Consider the following 21752-nt stretch of genomic DNA (forward strand, 5'->3'; position numbering starts at 1 on the left):
GACCGGCAATAGGACTCTCCAACTGACACAGCTTCCCATGTGTGGACAGGAAGTCAGTTTCTCCATTCATTCCTAGAAGACTCACATCGAGGCTGGGTTAGTAATGAATAGAGAAACGGACTTCCTATCCACACATGGGACGCTGTGGCAGTTGGAGTCCCATTGCCGGTCACATGACACCGTTGAGGATCAGAAGGGTGTGGATAACTCACAAATACAGCCACAGGTAAGATTACCTTCACCACAATTTACATAATGGGCCTTTTGTGGGAGTGCTCCTTTAAGGATGTAACCACATTGCATGGTTTCTACATTTCATTCTTTCCACTCAGTAGACAAGAGCATGTGTTCTCACCTCATTTCCATCCTCCACCTCTCCTCTTCCTCTCTCCTTCTCCAGTACTCTTCTTTTTGCATTTGTTTCCGCATCTTCTCCTCTTGTATTTTCCTGGCTCGAATACTGGGCTTTACTTCCACTTGCAAATCTGGATTGACCTTTTTCTGTTCAGAAAAATATAATCCATATAATAAGCTACAGTCAACGTGAACGTGGAAAATGAATCCTGTTCTAGAAAACTTTTTAGCACCTACCTTGTACTGCAGCCTGTGCCTCCTTCCTTTTAGATGCATCTCCTTTGCATTTGGATCATTGAAACTGCACTCGCACAGCTTGCAGTGGAATCGGATAACTTTTCCTTCATCATTTCTAACCTGCAAAATAATTTCATAGACTTCAAGTCAGGCCCTATTTCCTGCAATATGGCAGAGTGAATTTTCACACCATAATGTTTGTAGGTCCAACATTGTAGACATTCATTTCTTAATACAGCTCTATAGCGGTGTGAGCTCAGTATTTCTGCTACAGAGTATCGAAAATATATAAAAACTTATGTCTGTCTGAAGCCACCACTAGAGGGAGAATAGGAGATTACTGTATACTATATTACTACAGTTCAATTTATAAATAGCATGCTGTTAGCACCCTCTAGTGGTCGCTGCAGGCAGCCAGAATTGTATCTTTTAACTATGGCTATGAAGGGGTTTTGGCCGTCTCCAATAGAAAACGAGGCTAAATCCACTAGAACGTATTACAGAATAAAGCAGAACGGAATTTGACAAATTTAGATTAAAATTAGTTTCAAGGGTGGACACTCAAATTCAAATAAATTTTTTAATGCATAGCAATAATAAGCAAACATCAACGCTAAATTTTTCACTGTTTTATGAAGTGCAGACTTGTGTGTTTTGTTAGCGCTGCCTCAAGAGATGACGCTTGTAATATTATTACTCCTACAACTACTAAAATATCTTTTGAGCACATTCATATTTGCATGGATTAAAGAAAAAAATTAAGTGGCGGCAAATGCCAAGCCTACTGTGAATATAAGAGAACAGATTTTTTTTTAAATCAAACTTGAAATCTTTATCACTAACAAATTTCAAGAGGCTCTGTCACCAGAATAAAAATGCTCTATCTCCTACATCAGTTTATCGGCGCTGGACTGTAGTTATTAGCAATGTGTTTTTATTTTAAAAACGATGTTTTTTAACAAAGTTATGGCGTTTAGAACATTTATGCCAATGAGGTCCTTCATTCCCAACTGGGCGTTTTTTAATTTTCAACCAAGTGGGCGTATGACAAAGGTGTATGACGCTGGCCAATCCGCATCATACACCTCTGCCTTACACCCAAGCTAGATTCACTGAGCAGCGTGATCTCGCGAGACCGCGCTGTGACGTCACTTCCGCCCACAGGTCCTTCATCTCTGCGTCTGAAGACAACATCTTTCGTCTCCCTCACTCACTCTTCAGCTCTTGGCAGACAAGTCCTTGTCTGCCGAGAGCTGAAGAGTGAGTGAGAGTGCGTGCGCGCAGCTCCGATCTGCACGTGTGTGCACAGACGCTCTCCTCTCTCCAACTTTCTTTTAAGACTGGCGTATACAAAAATGCAAGCCTTCATAAATTGCCGCCATTTAATGGAGTGTCAAGGCTCAGGTTTGTCCTCGACACCGTTTAAACTCTTCCTCACTGTCATAGTGCAGTAAGGAAGAACACGGGGGGAGGGGGGCTCACAGTGATCAGACATTTGTCACCTACTCGGAGGAAAGATGATAAAATGTTACTCTTGGGACTACCCCTTTAAAGAGGATCTGTCAATCTATGGCAAATGGGGCTCAGGGGTGAAGCAAAGTGTCGGTGGTGTCCTGAGGAGATAGTGGACCTAAAGTAGATGTTTTGGTCCTGTAGATCTAGGGTGAGCTACCGAAAGGAGAAAGAGTGTAAGGGGTTTCAGTCCCACTAGAGCGAAGAGTTATATGTAGGCTCTTGTGGGGAAATCCATGGAACTACTGGTTATTGCAAAAATTGAGTACCATAACAGGAAAATGAGAGCCAAGTACTGGTTGCAGCCAGGTCTTCCTGCCATTGCTAAGGGTTTTAGCTCTTTTAACCCGTTAGTGACCGCCAATACGCCTTTTAACGGCGGCCACTAACGGGCTTTATTCTGATGCATATGCCTTTTTACGGCACTGCATCAGGATAAAGTAAACAGCAGGGAGCCGTCAAATCTCCCTGCTCTCAGCTGCCAGAGGCAGCTGAGGGCTGGGGGCGTCCCTGCTCGACCGGGTGAGATCGATATAAGTATCGATCTCACCCGTTTAACCCTTCAGATGCGGTGCGCAATAGCGAGCACCGCATCTGAGTGGTTTTGGAGAGAGGGAGGGAGCTCCCTCTCATCCCACTGACACCAGGCGGATACGATCGCCGAGTGTCTGTGTCTCCAATAGCAGATGCCTGTCCGTTTTAAAACGGACAGGCAGTAACACACTGCAATACAAAAGTATTGCAGTGTATTATAATAGCGATCGGAAAATCGCATATTATAGTCCCCTAGTGGGACTAGTAAAAAAAAAAAGGTTTATTAAAAAGTGAAAAAAAAAAAAAAAAAAAAATGAAAAACCCACCTTTTCCCCCTTACAAAATGCTTTACTATTAAAAAACCAAAATAAAAGTAAAAAAGTTCCGCATATTTGGACCCCGACTATAAATCTATTACATTATTTAACCCGTACGGTGAACGCCGTAAAAAATGTAATAAAAAAAACTATGGAAAAATTGCGGTTTTCTGTGAATCCTGACTTAAATTTTTTTTTTAATAAAAAGTGATCCAAAAGTCGCATCTACTCGAGTCTTCCCGCAAAAAAAGCTCACATACAACTGCATCGGCGGAACAATAAAAACGTTACGGCTCTTCAAATATGGAGACACAAAAACAAATAATTTTGAAAAAAAAAAAAGCGTTTACTGTGTAAAAGTAGTAAAACATACAAAAACTATACAAATTTGGTATCGTTGCATTCGTAACAACCCGCTGAATAAAGTTATTGTGTTATTTATACCACACGGTAAACGGCGTAGATTTAAGATGCAAAAAAGAGTGGCGAAATTTCATGTTTTTTTTCTATTCCCTCAAGACCACAAGACCTTATACAGCTATGTCGACGAAAAAATAAAAAAAAGTTATAGCTCTTGAAATGCGACGATGGAAAAACTTAAAAAATGGCTTTGTCATTAAGGCTTAAAATAGGCTGGTCATTAAGGGGTTAATGTAAACGATTTTGATGGAAAAAAAGACTTTACATTGAAAGGGGCACTCTAGAGAAATTTGAAAAGCAGTGGGGAAAGTGGTTTCAGTGCCCTGCTTTGGCTTCAGATTCCCTGATAGGAAGGGGATAATATGCCGCTCTTTTTGATGTTCGTTGTAGACCTGGTTTTCTTGCGGGGCATTGTACGATGTGCAGCCACATAAACAAGTGTCCTGATAATGAATACACATGACCTCCAGCCTGGACGTCACGTGTATTCAGAATTCTGACACTTCTGACTCTTTTCTGTGAGATTCCAGCAACGGATCCGTAATCTCGCGAGATTATGAGGTAAACGAGATTTCGTTTCCCTTGCTGGAAATCTCACAGAAAAGATTCAGAAGTGTCAGGATTCTGAATACACATGACGGCCAGGCTGGAGGTCATGTGTATTCATTATCAGGACACTTGTGTATGTGGCTGCACATCGTTCTAGTAAGAATGATGCTGCTGTGTAAATGAATGGAGAGGAGTGCATGATGCTGATTGGTCACTGATTCGTCAGCATCATACACTTCTCTCCACAACACCCAGTTAGTAAAACAAGTAAACACGCCCAGTTAAAAACACAATACACGCCCAGTTGGACATACGAAAAAAAACACGCCCAGTTGTCCATTTCAAAGCTCATCTGCATATATATAAAATAGCTCATAACTTGGCCAAAAATGAACGTTTTAAAAAAAAACAAAAAACAAGTTACTGTTCTCTACATTGCAGCGCCGATCACATGCAATAGGAGATAGGGATTTGAGAATCTGGTGACAGAGCCTCTTTAAGACTGTATTTTGAGAGGTGTAGTTTCTTTTGAAAAAAAAAATACAAAAGGCTAAAAGGTTTCACTCCGCACAGGTTTATTTTGGTAAATACTAGTATTGCCCATGTAACAATTCAGGAGAATCTTTTCTGTTCCAGTCCTCTGTTATTCCTCTTAGAAATGTATGAATAAATTGACGACTGGGTGTTCCTACACAGTAAGGCCTCATTTACACGAGCGTGTGCGTTTTGCGCGCGCAAAAAACGCAGCGTTTTGCGTGCGCAAAAGGCACTTGACAGCTCCGTGTGTCATCCGTGTATGATGCGCGGCTGCGAGATTTTCGCGCAGCCGCCATCATAGAGATGAGGCTAGCCGACGTCAGTCACTGTCCATGGTGCTGAAAGAGTTAACTGATCGGCAGTAACTCTTTCAGCACCCTCGACCGTGCATTCCGATCACCATATCGATTAACCGGTTTAAAAAAAAAAGCGGTTCGTACTTACCGAGAACTTCCCGGCCGTTGCCTTGGTGACGCGCCTCTCTTGACATCTGGCCCCACCTCCCTGGATGACGCGGCAGTCCATGTGACCACTGCAGCCAGTGCTTGGCTTGTGATTGGCTGCACCTGTCACTTAGACTGAATTGTCATCCCGGGAGGTCAGACTGGAGGAAGAAGCCGGGAGTTATCGGTAAGTCAGAACTTTATTTTTTTTTTACACGTTCACGTATATTGGAATCGGAAGTCACTGTCCAGGGTGCTGAACCAGTTTAACTCTTTCAGCCCCCTGCACAGTGACTGTCTCCTGCCGGGTTCGGTCAAAACGAGTTCGGCCGAACCCGGTAAAGTTCGGTTCGGTCATCTGTAAGACACTCCGTTCGGATGTTTGTAAACAGAAAAGCACGTGGTGCTTTTCTATTTACATTCAGTTTGACAGATCTTGCGCGAATCACGCAGTTCGCACGGAAGTGCTTCCGTGCGACCTTCGTGGTTTTCACGCACCCATTGACTTCAATGGGTGCGTGATGCGCGAAAAACGCAGATTTATAGAACATGTCGTGAGTTTTTTTCAGCGCACTCACGCTGAGCAAAACTCACGGACTGTCTGCATGCCCCCATAGAGTAATATAGGTGCGTACGACACGCGTGAAAAGCATGCGCGTCGCACGCTCGTATATTACGCTCGTGTAAATGAGGCCTAATACTGTTCAATCAGTGCTCACATTGCTAGACTGTGAAGGAGACTCCCTTTTAACAAATGTAATGGTAACACCCAGTTGTCAATTTATTCATACATTTTTAGGAAGAACAGAGGCACAGCACAGAGTTCTAAGAAATGATGGTATGTCAAGGGAAATATTTTCTTAAGACAGAAATGTCAGGAGAGCTGGCAGATCTTAATGCAGTATGCGTGATAAAAACCAGGGAACATATATAAATTATAATGTGCAAATAGTGCTTTTTGTTTCTTATGTAAGATCAGTTATGTAGCTCATCAGATACCAGTTATGATTGCTGCAAAGTGGGAGATCTAAAACTAATTGTTGACATCTTCTCTTATTAAATAACAGAGTTGGTTTCACAGGGAAATTCTAGAAGAGCGGGGGTACAAGACACAACTGCCAAGAATCAAAGCAGCTATGTGTGTGGGAAGCTGCGGAAGAAAGAAGCCATGCAATATGGTGTTTTGAAAGCTTCAATACCCATGAAAATTATACTCAAGACTCTCTAATGATAAAGAGGCTCTGTCACCACATTATAAGTGCCCTCCTACATAATGTGTTCGGCGCTGTAATGTAGATTTGAGGAAGTTAATAGCAATTTTAGATTTATGCTAATTACTTTCTTAATACCCAACTGGGTGTTTTTTTTTTACTTTTGACCAAGTGGGCGTTGTAAAGAGAAGTGTATGATGCTGACCAAATCAGTGACCAATCAGCGCCATACACTTCTCCCCATTCATGTCCATTTGTACTCAGCACAGCGTGATCTAGCGAGACAACGCTGTGCTGTCACATACACCCACATCAACTTTACTGAAGTGTCTTGACAGTGAATGGACATCAACTCCAGCCAGGACGCAATGTCTATTCACACTCGCGACACTTCGGTAAAGTTTGTGTGGGACTTAATCACAGCACAGCATCATCTCGCGAGATCACGCTACTGCTGTCATTCATAGTGTGATCTCGGGAGATCTCCTGTTCTGTGATTAAGTTCCACACAAACTTTACCGAAGTGTCGGGATTCTGACTAGACATCGCGTCCTGGCTGGAGGTGATGTCTATTTACTGTCAAGACACATCAGTTAAGTTAATGCGGGTGTTGGGATAGCACAGCGTGATCTCCCTAGATCACGCTGTGCTGAGTAGAAACTTGACATGAATGGAGAGAAATGTATGATGCCGATTGGTCAGCGTCAAACACTCCTCTTTACAACGCCCACTTGGTCAAAAGTTAATAAACGGCATTAAGAAAGTAATTAGCATAAATATAAAATTGCTCGTAACTTCCTCAAAAAGGATTGTTTTTCAAAATAAAAAAAACCAATGTTGTTATCTACATTACAGCGCCGATCACATTGTGTAGGAGATAGGGCACTTATAATGTGGTGACAGAGACTCTTTAACCTGGTTGTGAATTTATAAATAAGGAACATACATTATTTTTTTTAATAACTGGTTAGATTCGTGCTAACATTCTGCAGCTCTGTATGGGGTATACATGATATTAATATAAACTGGACCGGGAAGTGGAGACAACGAAAAAACGTAAATAAATTACAACACACCTCTTCAACGTAATCATGGCCGACAGGTTGGACATCGCTCTGAAGAGCGGCCAGTGTCTGAGCAGCTTCTGTCATTGGATCCATTTTCACTTCTTGTGACTGTGCGCTGGAGTTAGTTGTGACTTTAACATTATCCGGCATTTTACTGTCATCCGCCTTCATTCCAGTTGACTGCAACTTATTTCCACCTAGGCAGAGAAAAATTAATGGATAAATTTCAAAAGAAAATAATAGTTTATTAGTGCAGATCTAAGGCTGTATTCACACATTCAATTTTTGATTATTTTTACGCCAAAACCAGGAGTGGACACAAACGAGGGGAGATGTATTATTATAGTCTTTCCTTCCTTTTGTATCCACTCCTGGGCTTGGCACAAAATACAACAAAACAAAGCTGCATCAAAAACTAAATGATATTTTTCATCCCCCCTGAGATGAGGAAATCTACATTAACATTGCCCATTAGTTACTAAATTACCAAAATCTAACCCAGCATGGTTTACTCTACACACTATTGATAGCGTGAGGTTAACTAGAACTAGGGGCAAATTTACTAAGACTGGCATTTCTGCTCCGCTAGAGTATGATGCGACCGATTTATTAAGAGGCGCACGCCTCATAATGAATCTGTTGCATCTTCCCTGCTGGATAGTAAACATAAGACAGAGCAGCATCTGGGTCTTATATGTGACGTAGCACTCACCGAGTGCTGCGTCACATACAATGTCCTGATGCTGCCCGACATCAAGACAGAGTATGAGCCGCGGCATGCTGAGAGAGCCTGAGGGAACCCCGGAGGAGATCAGCGAAGAGTGGTGAGGTATAAATATTTCTATTTTATTGTCCGATGGGGAAGCAGGGTGGACAAGCAACAGGGCCCAGCACAGGCTTCTACCTCCTCGCTACTCCCCACAGAGTTAATTCTATCATTTATGCCAGCTTTTTGCGGAAATAAGTTTGTCGGGGTGCAGTGGCCTCGCCCCGTTTGTAAGCTATGCCACTTTTCCAAAAGTGGTGAGGGCGGCGTAAAATCAACAATAGTCATAACTTTCGACACAGATTACGACTTTTGTCAGTTTTCTGGTGTAGAAAAATCTCAAAAGGAAGATAAAATTTAGAAAAGATTCCACTGTGTTAAGCAGCCACGTTTAAGGTTAGATTTGGGATTTCAGATGAAACGTCTTGTGGCAGAGGGTCATCATTTGAGTGGGAGCCAAATATTTAGTGCTAAGAAAAGGTTTTCCCCCCGAAATTTTTTTCTGGGAGAAGCTCACCTGATTATACACAAGATTTCATCTAAATTGTGGCACTAAATACAACACTAGACCACTCACACGGCATTACTTTAGTCCATATTTTGCATTGGTATTTGTATGCCAAAACCAGAAGTAAAACAAAAGCAGACAAAAAAAAAAGTGTAAGAAAATAGTATGGAAATATTTGTACCTGTTCCGGGTTTTGGATCCACTCCCGGTTTTGGCTTCCAAATATACCAGTGTGAATCAGGCCTTACGGGCATACTCCCACGTGGCAGATTTCTTATAGAAATGTCTGCCACTGTACAATTTATCTTAATGGGGGCTGCAAAAATCAATGTGCATGTGGCAGAAATACCATTTAGAAGACTGGAATGGATTTCCAGTCGCAAAAATTTCTGCAACAAATCTGCCGTGTGTAAATTGTCCTTTGTCCTTTTCAAATGTTTCATAATTCTCATAATAATTCGATAATGCTGTACCCGTTGAATTTTCAAACCCTAGATTAAAAGAATTTCCCTGTATGTTATACGACAACACATGAAGCAATTTACCATTTATACAAATACAATTCTATCTGCACTTGCCTACAAAGGTTATTTTTGGTGTGGTGATTTTCTTGACGATGCTGTTAGAGGAGATGGTAGACATTTTGCTTGCACTTGAGCCAAGAGACGCGCTAGAAGTGGACGTAAGCAGTTTGGTAGCCGGTGTGGTGACAGAGGAGCTCCCGTTCGTGCTGGATGCACTGTTGGACGAGGACGCAGGCTTGGAGACAGATGCTGAAGTGACAGATTGGTTCACAACATTTGGTTCAGTTGATGGAATGGGTTTACCAAGCTTGGTGTGCAGCTTTACAACCTGATGGAAATCAGCAAACATGTGTGAAAGGCTCAGTCAGTCCAAACTATACAACAATGTAGCAAACAGGTTTATAGCTCAACTAAGATCATTGAGAATACGTCTTCAACATTGGCCCCTGTTAAAGTATACAAAATAGGTCTTTAACCCTTTCAAGACCAAGGGTCATGGTTTTTTTTTTACTACATATGCAACACATTTTATATTACAACGAAACAATTGATCAAAAAAGTGCCAGATGTAGTGCAATTTATTAAATTACACTAGTTAGTTAATTAACCCCTTAATGACCAGCCTATTTTAAACCTTAATGACCAAGCCATTTTTTACGTTTTTCCATCGTCGCATTCCAAGAGCTATAACCTTTTCATTTTCGCGTCGACATAGCTGTATGAGGACTTGTTTTTTGCGGGACAAGTTGTATTTTTTTAATAGCACCATTTTGGAGGACATATTTATTGATTAACTTTTATTTGGGGGGGAAATAGAAAAAAAACTGAAATTTCGCCACTCTTTTTCGGGTCTTAAATCTACGCCGTTTACCGTGTGATATAAATAACACAATAACTTTATTCAGCGGGTTGTTACGATTGCAACAATACCAAATTTGTATAGTTTTTGTATGTTTTACTACTTTTACACAGTAAAAACATTTTTTTCTAAATTATTTGTTTTTGCGTCTCCATATTTGAAGAGCCGTAACGTTTTTATTTTTTCGCCGATGTGGTTGTATGAGGGCTTTTTTTTTGCGGGACGACTTGTAGTTTTTATTGGTACCATTTTGGAGTGGATGCGACTTTTTGATCACTTTTTATCACATTTTTTTAAAGTCAGGATTCACAGAAAACAGCAATTTTTCCATAGTTTATTAAATTTTTTACGGTGTTCACCGTGCGGGTTAAATAATGTAATAGATTTATAGTCGGGGTCGTTACGGACGCGGCGATACCAAATATGTGTAACTTTTTAAACTTTATTTTGTTTTTTTAATAGTAAAGAATTTTGTAAGGGGAAAAGCTGGGTTTTTCATTTTTTTTCACATTTTTTTTTAATTAACTTTATTAAACTTTTTTTTCACTTTCTTACTAGTCCCACTAGGGGACTTTAATATGCGATTCTGAGATCGCATTTATAATACACTGCAATACTTTTGTATTGCAGTGTATTACTGCCTGTCCGTTTAACACGGACAGGCATCTGCTAGGTCATGCCTGCGGCATTATCTAGCAGGCATTCACTCCAGGCAGCCTGGGGGCCTTTATTAGGCCCCCGGCTGCCGTGGGAGACACAGACACTCGGCGATCGTATCCGCCTGGTGTCAGTGGGATGAGAGGGAGCTCCCTCCCTCTCTCCAAAACCACTCCGATGCGGTGCACGCTATTGTGCACCGCATCTGAGGGGCTAAACGGGTGAGATCGATACTAATATCGATCTCACCCGGCAGAGCAGGGACGCTCCCAGCTGAGAGCAGGGAGATTTGACAGCTCCCTGCTCTATTTACTTATTCCGATGCCACGACGTAAAAAGTCTATGGCATCGGAATAAGGCCCGTTAGTGACCGACGTAAAAAGACGATGGGCCGGTCACTAACGGGTTAAGGCATACATTAACAATTTATGATCACGCTAACTAACCTACTATTCCTGCCTGCCTATTCTAACACTAAGGGACACAGGGAATACAAAGTATTATATATATATATATCTCGATCAGTCTCTGAAACACTGACAGAGTGCAGGAGGCTGAGAGGAGAGAACAAGTGGGAAAAGTTGGTTTGTAAACAAGCTTTTCAGAGATCACCATGATTGGTTAACCCCTTCAGGACACAGCCTGTTTTGGCCTTGTGGACACAGATGATTTTTTCAAATCTGACATGTGTCACTTTATGTGGTAATAACTCCGGAACGCTTTTATCTATCCAAGCGATTCGGAGATTGTTTTCTCGTGACATATTGTACTTTGTTAATGAAAAAATTTGGTCGATAAATTCAATATTTAATTGTGAAAAACGGCAAATTTTAGCAAAAATTAGCATTTTTTGACATTTAAATGTATTTGCTTGTAAGACAGATAGTAATACCACACAAAATAGTTACTAGTTAACATCCCCCATATGTCTACTTTATGTTTGCATCATTTTTTTTCACATCCTTTTATTTTTCTAGGACATTACGAGGCTTAGAACTTTAGCAGCAATTTCTCATATTTTAAAGAAAATTTCAATAGGCCATTTTTTCAGGGACCAGTTCAGTTCTGAAGTGGCTTTCAGGGCCTTATATATTAGAAAGGCCCCATAAATCACCCCATTTTGAAAACTGCACCCCTCAAGGTATTCAAAACCACATTCAGAAAGTATTTGAACCCTTTAGGCGTTTCACAGGAATTAAGGCAAAGTAGAGGTGAAATTTACAAATATTATTTTTGCCAAAATTCATTTGTAATAAAAAAAGATCTGTAACACAGAAGGTTTTACCAGAGAAATGCAACTCAATATTTATTGCCCAGGTTCTGCAGATTTTAGAAATATCCCACATGTGGCCCTAGTGCGGTAATGGACTGAAGCACCGGCCTCAGAAGCAAAAGGAGCACCTAGTGGATTTTGGGGCCTCCTTTTTTAGGAATATATTTTAGGCACCATGTCAGCTTTGAAGAGGTCTTGTGGTGCCAAAACAGTCGAAACCCCCCAAAAGTTACCCCATTTTGGAAACTACACCCTCAAGGCATTTTTCTAGGTGTATAGTTTGCATTTTGACCCCACAGATTTTTTGCAGAATTTCGTGGAATTAGTCTGTGAAGATGAAAATCACCTTTTTTTCTGTGAAAACATTGATTTTTTTCATTTTTACAAGGAATAAATGAGAAAAAGCACCCCAACATTTGTAAAGCAATTTCTCCCAATTACGGCAATACCCCATATGTGGTAATAAAGTGCTGTTTGGACCCACGGCAGAGCTCAGAAGGGAAGGAGCACCATTTGGATTTTGGAGCGCAGATTTTGCTGGATTGGTTTTCCGTGCCATGTCAGGTTTGCAACGCCCCGGACGGACCAAAACAGTGGAAACCCCCCAAAAAAAGCGACCCTATTTTGAAGACTACACCCCTCAAGGAATTTTTCTAGGGGTATATGAGCATTTTGACCCCACAGGATCATTTTTAGAGCGAAGGTGACCAAAAAAACAGCGATTTTGGCGCTTTCAATTCTTGTTACAGCGTTCACCATGCGCAATAAATTAAGTTTTACTTTATTCTGCGGGTCGGTACGATTACGGCGATACCATATGTGTATAGTTTTTTTTACGTTTTGCAGCGTTTGCACAATAAAATTACGTTTCTATAAAATAATTTCTTTTCTGAGACACGCTATTCTGAGCCGTAACTTTTTTATTTTTTTGTCAAAAAAAGCTGTGTAAGGTCTTGTTTTTTTGCGGGACGGATTGTGGTTTTTATTGGTACTACTTTGGGGTAAATGCGACTTTTTGATCACTTTTTATTCTATATCTTGGGAGGGGTGGTGACCAAAAATACGTCATTTTACATACGTCCTACAACAGATTAAAAGCTGCGGATTCTCGAACACACAACAACAGCTGGAAAGGGTGGGGGGGGGGGGGGGTAGTGTCAGATATTTCTTACACAGCTTTAAAAGCCAGACCGTTTATGATCAGCTTTTGCAATCTGTGTACAAAACCCTGACACGCCCTGCCGTTTGTGGACTCAGAAATCGAGTGCTTCCACCTGGTGCCAAATGGAGGGTGCTGGGAAAGCATCTCTACAGGCAAAAGTCTTGACAGATTGTGTTCCCTGACTTGAAGGAAAAAACAGCAGCTGTCATGATAAAATTGTAATGTGCTTCTCCAGCATCGGTCTCCATTGCGGTCATATTACTTTTTTTTTGTCACGATATCAGCAAAAAATAAAATAAAAATAGAAACAAAAAACGGTGGTGTTTCGTTGCAATTCTGCAAAAAGACTGCAAAGTGTGAACAGGTAGACTAATGCAGGAAGAGTGTACATATGTAGTTTCCTGCTAGCGGAGGGCGAAATACAGCAGCCCTTGCAGTGATTACTGGGAAAGTTGGGGTACACAGTCGTAACTGGTAAGGAGAACTCTACTCTGACTTATTTGGGGACAAAACCTCAAATGACGTGTAAGAATAATTTTTTACATTGCCGGTTGCTGGACTTGTTACTCCTTAACCGGATTGTGTATAACTGGGCTCTACAGCATGGTTGCCGACTCCTAACTTTTACAGCTGGCTGCTAGATCTATTATTTGCCCAAGCCTGCCATAAGGACTTAACGTCCTTGGTTACAAAGCAGAATAATGTTATGAAGAAGAAAAAAAAAACACGCATTAGCGCTTACGAGTTGGGTCATTACAGAATTAGGAAATATAAAATGTACCTTCTGGTGTTTAGCACCTCTGATGTGGGCAGCATATGCATCTGCCCCTGTGCAAGAGACATCGCAAAGCTCACAGCGGAGCTGGTTCTGGGTCCCACGGATAGCTGTTGTGCTGCTGGTTGTGTTTTGGGAGGCCTTTAAGGCAGCTTCTTTTTTCTTGTGCTTTTGTCCTTCTAAATGCTCCTTATAGGTCTGTTATGTATAAAAGAAAAAATATATATGTATTATTAGTGTCAAGAGCTACAGTAAAAAAAATAAAAAAAAAAATAGACCCCTACAGTACACCAAAGTCTCTTCTAATTGAAGGTTCCATTATGGGTTTCATAACAAAGCCTGTTATGTAGAAATACAAAGCCACAGAAAGTTCTATTGCTTTTCAGTTTCTACAACAATTACTATAGCAAACGTGTTCCCCTTGCTTCTGCAACTGGGTGCAGAGCTAGTGATCTAGTTTGCAAATGAGAACCCATCTGTATTGGAAATATAAGAATGATAATGCCCTGTAGTCTATACAAGTTATTAGGCTCTTAGGACATTAGCCAGGTTAATAAGGTGTATTGTATGATCACATTTATATAGACATTGGACATCGAACGAGATTATGGCTGACAAACATGTAGTTTAAGAGAAGCAAGTTCACCTGAGGTCCAGCACAGCTAATCTTGCAGACATCACAGTAATGAATCTGAGGTGGTTTGGGTGACTGCTTAAGCTTAAGTTGCTTATTCTGGAACGGAGCCTTTTTAGTAAAGTTGCTACCAGACCAGGCTGCGGTGGCAGCGGCCGCCGCAGCCGCTGCCGCTTGTTTTTGCTGTTGCTGCTGCTGTTGATAGTAGGACGATGCAGCGGAATACACTGCGGCTTCATAACCAGAGTAACTTGTACCTGTTGGGTAGATTGGAAAAATCCATTATCAATAAAGATAGGATCCATACATTCAAAGTCTAATACAAAATAATTAACAATATTCTTGTTCAGGAATTCAACGTTAAAGGGTAACTAAACTTTAAAAAACAAAACAAAAAAAAAACAAAAAAAACTTGTCAGTCTGAGCCCAGGGACCCCCACAGATCGATAGAACGAAGAGGCAGAAGGACTTGGGTGAGCACTGACGCTTCGTTTCTGATTTCCTTGGAGCCGTGTACGGACTCAGACTTTCTACTGAGTCCGTACGCCACTTGCTCGGCTTTCCGAGGAAAGCCGATCAGAAACTAAGTGGCAAAGGGCTCACCCGAGCGCTTCTACCACTTAGTTTTAGCGTTCGGTGGGGGTCTCAGTGCTCAGATTCCCACCAATCAAAACTTGACACTTCAAAAGTTTTTAATCTTGGAGATTTAATTAAATATGCAGAACATTTAAAGTCTATTTACACCTCAGTGCATGCAAGTGAGAGCTCAAGTAAATCAAGAGCCCGACAGAATAGCTTGGATATATATATATAATATAAATCTCAGTTATGTGCACACAGAAGAAAGGTGGGTTGGCTCTCTTCCAAGCACTAACAGTTCTGGGGTATCCTCTGACTTCCCTTTATAGCGTATCAGAATATAGAAAAGTGTGTGCAAAAGCGCATATACAACCAAAAATAAAAGATAGCGCTTACCCGAGTATGTAACAGCAGTTGTGCTGTAGGTGGCGCTCTGAGTGTATGAAGGTACCACAGTCGCTGCAGCAGCAACAGGTTGCACAGTGGAGGATACAGGGTATATAGAGAAGGTAGTTGTACCCGGACTAGGGTTGGCAGGTTTGATTGCGGTCACTTGACGAGTCTGTTGCGCTTGTGTGTACTGTGCAGCACCCTGGCTGTAGCCAACCTTGGGAGCAACTGGAAGAGACAAGGCGAAAGGAGCTGGTACACAGGAGGAAGAAAAGATGTTTTGCAGAAAACAATGTGGTTTAGTTGTGCAGTTTAGGGTAACGGTTTATAACTTAATAATGGTTTATAAAGTAAATACTTGTAAAAGCCTGATAATGAAACTATGATAATATTTTACACTTAGAACAGTAGTGGCCATAAGATTGTCAATCATCTTTGACCAGACAAAATGCTTGTAATTAAAACAATTCATTTATATTCCGATAAAAAGAAAGTATCAACTGGACAGCATTTCTGGTCCCTTAATGATCAAAAGAAATTATATACATGGTTTTAACTAAAACCCTTGCATTTTACATTAGCAAGATCTATTATTATTGCTTAACACATGATTAATATCCCCCAGAAGAAATGACAAAGTGACCTACCTGTCTGGTAATAGGACTCTGCCACAGACGGCTGGGTCTGGGCAGCAGCGGCTACAGCTGCGGCAGTTGCAGTTGGCTGCTGGTAGTACTGCTTGCTGTCATATGCTACAGCTGGCGCTGTGGACCGGACATAAGAGTAAGAATCCTAAAAAGATAATAGTAATTTGGTCAGTGAGTGATTTACATACAAGTGCAGAATCTCCACAATTATGCAAAAATAAATAAAAGGATTATAAAGGGAGTGATGAGAACATAATCCAGGACATCAACATCTGGTAAAAGAAACAGGACGGAAATCCCATATATACACCGCTGACAATGTCCAGTGCAACCACGTTTCTGCATAATAATTACATCTGGTTGATAATCTGTGGCCATAATATGATCTATCGTGGGGAACCCCCTTTTTAATGCCAAGTCCATAGGGAAATTCAGAGGAGTCAACGTCAAACAGAAGATCACGTGAATTCTTCTATTAGAGAGATACATTCAGGTAAATCGGAATTATGATAAATCCTACAAGTTAGCAACTTCCAATAACAACGCATATTAATCTTCCCATTAAAGTCAGTGCCAAATTATTCTGAACAGGTCAGAAGAAACTACCCAGTTAGGTGCAGAATTATTTGGACAGTGACACAATCTTCATGATTTGGGCTCCGCTGCCACCATATTGGATTTGAAATGAAACAACTGAGATGCAATTGAAGTGTAGACTTTCATTCAAGGGGTTAAACAAAAATATCCTGTGAAACGTTTAGGAATTGCCACCATTTTTCTCCACAGCCGCCTCATTTCAGGGGCTCAAATGTAATTGGACAAATGAACATTACCAGAAATAAAATGTTTTTTTTTAATACTTTGTAGAGAATCCTTTGCAGGCAATGACGGCCTGAAGTCTGGAACCCATGGACATCACCAAACGCTGGGTTTCCTTCTTTGTGATGCTTTGCCCGGCCTTTACTGCGGTGTCTTCAGTTATTTCTTGTTTTTGGGTCTTTCTGCCTTAAGTTTTGTCTTAAGCAAGTGAAATGCAGCTCGATCGGCCTGAGATCTGGGGATTGACTTGGCCATTGCAGAATATCCCACTTCTTTGCCTTATAAACTCCTGGGTTGCTTTCGCAGTATGTTTTGGGTCATTGTCCATCTGTACTGTGAAGCGACGTCCAATCAACCTGCTGCATTTGGTTGAATCTGAGCAGAAAGTTAATCCCTGAACACATCAGAATTCATCGGCCGGTTCTGTCTTCAGTCACATCATCAATAAACACTAGTGAGCCAGTGCCTTTGGCAGCCATGCATGCCCATGCCATCACAATGCCCCCACCATGCCATCACACCGCCTCCGCCATGTTTTACAGAAGATGTGGTGTGCTTTGGATCTTGAGCCGTTCCAAGCTTTCTTCATACTTTCTTCCTCCCATCATTCTGGTACAGGTTGATCTTAGTTTCATGCTGTTCCAGAACTGGGCGGCTTCTTTACATGTTGTTTGGTAAAGTCTAATCTGGCCTTTCTATTTTTGAGGCTGATTAATGGTTTGTGGTGACCCCTCCTCTGTATTTGCTCGCATGAAGTCTTCTCTTTATGGTAGACTTAGATACTGATACACCTACTTCCAGGAGAGTGTTCTTCACTAGGGTAGATGTTGTGAAGGGGTTTTTCTTCACCATGGAAAGGATTCTGCGATCATCCACCACTGTTACCTTCTGTGGACGTCCAGGCCTTTTGGAGTTCACAAGATCACCAGTGCGCTCTTTTTTCCCCAAGAATGCACCAAACTGTTGATTTGGCCACTCCTAACATTTGTGCTCTCTCCCTGATGGATTTCTTCATTTTTTTTCAGCCTGTGATGGTCTGTTTCACTTGAATTGAGAGCTCCTTTGACCTCATGTTGTGGGTTCACAGCAACAGCTTCCAAATGCAAATGCCACACCCGGAATCAACTCCAGACCTTTTACCTGCTTAATTGATGGATTAACGAGGGAATAGCCCATGCAGCCCATTAAATAGCTTTTCAGATAATTGTCCAATTACCTTTGGTCCCTTGAAAAAGAGGCAGCTACATATTAAAGATCTGTAATTCCTAAACTCTTCCTCCAATTAGGATGTGAATACCCTCAAACTAAAGCGGAGAGTCTGCACTTTATATAACTGTATATTCAATACGTTTTGGTAATCAATACGGGCTTAAAGAGCTAAAATGCCAAAACTTGTGTCACTGTCCAAATAATTCTGGACCTAACTGTATAATGGAAAATACCTTTTAATTCTAAAAAGAATTACGGTACTTATTAGGCTCTGTTCACATCTACTTCATGGTTACGGTACAAGTGATACCATCGGCGCCTTTACAATGGCGACTTCTGAACCAGATGTGAGCAGAGCCTTACTTTTGTTATAGCAGGTTTGTTTTTAAAACACAGAAATGCCATATAAAAAGCCTGAGCCAAATGATCTATCCACTTTTCGGTAAAATTTCTCTGTTGAATTATATAGTACCTGGTAGTTCTGTGTAGTCACAGGAGGTGGTGGTGGAGGAGCCTCTTGCTGCCGCTGGGCATAGCCGTAATCAGTCGCTGTATGAGCCGTAGGGTAGCCACCATAAGCTGCAGCATTTGCAGCAGCGGCCACAGCGACTGGCGCAGGGCGAGCCACGGCCACGGTTGCTGCTGCAGGGGCATATGCTGCTGTAACAGTGTGAGCAGCCACTGGAGCCTGATGCACAGTGTAACTGCCCACCGTTGTTGGATGGGAGTAGGCAACTCCTGATGTTGGCTGCTGGCTGAGGATAAATGAAAAATTTAAAAAAAATGTATTTAACCAAAAGGGTGGCAAATGTCAAGAAATATGCATGGTGCAATATAGATGACAAATTTACCAGCTAAAACTGTTTCATTCTATTTTAAATTACATGTGAAATCTATAGCTAGTTTTTATTTCATCACTTTTTTTATGACTTCACATGATTTAGTGCTACTAAGTGACCCTCTAATGGAGGAAAGCTTCAGACATGTCAGATTCATATTACAGTTTATCATCAGTGGGCGTTAGAGAGTTGTGGCCCCCACCAATTTCTAGAACAAAGAAGTCTCCGCCGCTTTTCTCCAGATCTCCAAGGCAACAGCGCTGCTGCCACGGGAATAAACGGGACTAAAAATGACTTATAAACAGAAGATGATAATTCACGAAAGTGCCTGATTTTAACCATATTAGTCAATGGTTATATGAATATACAATATATTTGCGATCGCCGACAACTGAACAATTTCTGCTAAAAGATAGCCAATCCTAATTGATAGTTTGTTACATTAGGTTTTATTTTTCCTACAATTATACAGTATTAATAGGGTAATAACCTGCTGTTAGTCTAATGTGTATGACCAGATTAAGGAGCAGGTTATGACTTCTAGGAATCAAAAACGCTCATTGACTTCAAGACTGAAATTTCATCCGCCAGTATTAGACCGAAGCCCGTTACAGTAAGAATACATTTATTAAAGGGGATTTTCCACAATGGACATCACCTGTCCTCTAAATGTATGATCACTGGGACACCCATCGATCTTAAAGGAACAGTGTCATCACAAATTTTTTTTTAATATGTTAAAGATGTTAGTGCTTTATTAAAAACGTTTGGATTAATTTGTGTGTTTGTGTTACTTTTTCTTATTTTTACACTTTTTCTTCCCTATGGGGGCTGCCATTTTTTTTTCCATTTCTGTATGTGTCGATTAACGACACATACAGACATGGAATACAGCAGCCACAGTCCCATAGGGACTGCGAACGGGTCCCGTCCCATCCACTTCTGTGTACGCCGTCTGTGTGGGAACTGCGCATGTCCCACACAGTCCAATTTGAAATGCGCGCCGTCCGGCGCCATTTTCCTGTGGACCGGAAGTCGCGGCCGGACAGTAAGATTACTACTTCCGGCCGCGGCTTCCGGACTTGTGCACTTGGACCAGCGGCAGCAGACGGAGCGGACGGGCCGGAGGGAGCCGCGGCGGCAGGAGCAGGTAAGAGATTTCTATGTATGTTCGTGTTTGTGTGTGTTTTACTACTGTATGTAAACCTACTACACTGTGTGTTAGCTCAAAAAATGGCGACACACAGTGTAGGAGGTTAGACCGTTCAATCCCCTCGTTTATCCCGGCACTAGCCAGGATAAAGGAGGGGGGGATTCTCAGGGCTCACTAGAGCGAGTGCTTTTTTCCCAATTTTGCAGCAAAAAGCAATGTGGTTGCTTTACCACATGCAATGCTGCAATTTTGGGAATAGCTCCATCTAGTGACCAGCAATGGGAAATATTATAAATTAGAATCTAATTTATAATATTTCCTGACTCGTGAAAAAAAGAAAAAAAAATTTGAACAATGTTTAATCACCTACACACAATGTTTAATTAAAAAAAAAAACAAAACATGTTTTGCTGGCAACACATTCCCTTTAAGGAGGAATTTGAATGGAGCCTGCAGTCGCGCATGTGCACCATTGTTCCATTCAATGTCTTTGAGGCTGACAGAAACAGCCGAGCACTACACTCAGCTGTTTCCATTGGCCCCATAAACATTTAACGGAGCGGCACAGCACCGCTACTGCAAGCTCCTTACTGCACTCTCGCAGTGTAGAGAAACAGGGGGTCGGGACCCCTGTACTAGAGATATGTGGTAATCCCAGCGATCATACATTTATCATCTTTCCTGTCTATAGGCGATTAAATTCCATTGTGGGAAACCCGCTTTAAAGTGGCGCATGCCTCTTAATAAATTTGTTGCATCTTGGGCTGTCAGTGCACCATAAATTGAAGCATATGCTAGCTACGAGCTGGCGTATATTTCCGCTATAATGACGTCTATTTCTTGTGTGAATTCTAGATTTCTCAGGTGTCTGGTGGCCCTGCCCACTTCTGCTAAGCCCCACCCACTTGGATAAAAAAAAAAAAAAAAAAAGATGTCGGGAGAAGTTTAAAATGGTAAAAAGCCTTTAGTGGCAGGATCACTACTGAAATAAAGGAGCTTCTAAGCCCAGCCAGTGTAAGTAAAAGAAAATCGACAAGTCAGAAACAAAAAGGGTAAATCTACCGAGTGCTCGGGCCCCTTTCATGAGGGTAATGGAGGTCGTCCTAGCTCACTAAACATCCCCAGTGAAATGTTAAAACTGGAAACCCCTCTAATACAGCGCTGAACAAATTTACCAATACAAAAGTCCAGTGTATTAGAAGAAGTCACACAGCAACACACAAGCACCCACGTGCTGTATGTAGAAAAACTTCAATGCTGCTTCGCACATACTTCCAGCAAATGAACAATATTCGATCACCACAAGAGAAACGTACCCGCCTTTGAAGTGCCCCCAACACAAGACAGCGTTAGCTTTTCTGCAGGTTTTTTGTTTTTTTTTGTAAAATTGTCAAAGTATTTTTGCCTCACTTTAAAACGGTTACAAAACCGGTACATGGGGACATAAGCTAACAAAGCAAAATTACCTTTCACCCGTACAGTGTATAACAAAATCAAGAAAACTTTAAAAACGACCACAAATATCTATAACTTGTTACAAGTGAAATCATTTCAGCAGCGAGAAAGGTTGCAAAAGCCAAAATCGGAGAAAACAAAATTTGTTACTCAATGATAAGACCGGATTCCAAGAACCCAACACCACAAGATACAGTGTGACGAGAAACAGATTGGCACGTACATAATATGGAAACACACACCGCTCTCATTCGGTCATCCGCTACGAGATGTAATACACAGGAAAGACTTGTAATAGGATAGAGACTGCGATGATCTCTTG

The 21752-nt window shown here is 41.4% G+C and overlaps 1 protein-coding gene and 1 non-coding gene across 7 annotated transcripts in view; both read right to left on the reverse strand.

Annotated features, from left to right (window-relative positions):
* ZFR (zinc finger RNA binding protein) overlaps positions 1 to 21752 on the reverse strand; it is a 62829-nt gene that overhangs the window by 15981 nt on the left and 25096 nt on the right. For 4 of the 6 annotated variants that reach the window (XM_075841609.1, XM_075841618.1, XM_075841599.1 and 1 more), the window contains exons 4-12: positions 18456 to 18738; positions 15956 to 16100; positions 15315 to 15560; positions 14352 to 14596; positions 13712 to 13903; positions 9034 to 9307; positions 7191 to 7378; positions 592 to 711; positions 356 to 501 (exon numbers count right to left, since the gene is read on the reverse strand). In XM_075841609.1, coding sequence (XP_075697724.1) covers positions 356 to 501; positions 592 to 711; positions 7191 to 7378; positions 9034 to 9307; positions 13712 to 13903; positions 14352 to 14596; positions 15315 to 15560; positions 15956 to 16100; positions 18456 to 18738 — 1839 coding nt within the window. The remainder of the gene's footprint in view (positions 1 to 355; positions 502 to 591; positions 712 to 7190; positions 7379 to 9033; positions 9308 to 13711; positions 13904 to 14351; positions 14597 to 15314; positions 15561 to 15955; positions 16101 to 18455; positions 18739 to 21752) is intronic. The other 2 variants (XM_075841639.1, XM_075841628.1) reach the window with 1 other exon arrangement.
* On the reverse strand, positions 14043 to 14169 carry LOC142722698 (small nucleolar RNA SNORA66). Its single transcript, XR_012874992.1, has one exon. It is a non-coding gene; the product is annotated as a small nucleolar RNA SNORA66 (small nucleolar RNA).

The sequence above is a fragment of the Rhinoderma darwinii genome, chromosome 1, assembly GCF_050947455.1.
Source record: "Rhinoderma darwinii isolate aRhiDar2 chromosome 1, aRhiDar2.hap1, whole genome shotgun sequence".
NCBI lineage: Eukaryota > Metazoa > Chordata > Amphibia > Anura > Rhinodermatidae > Rhinoderma > Rhinoderma darwinii.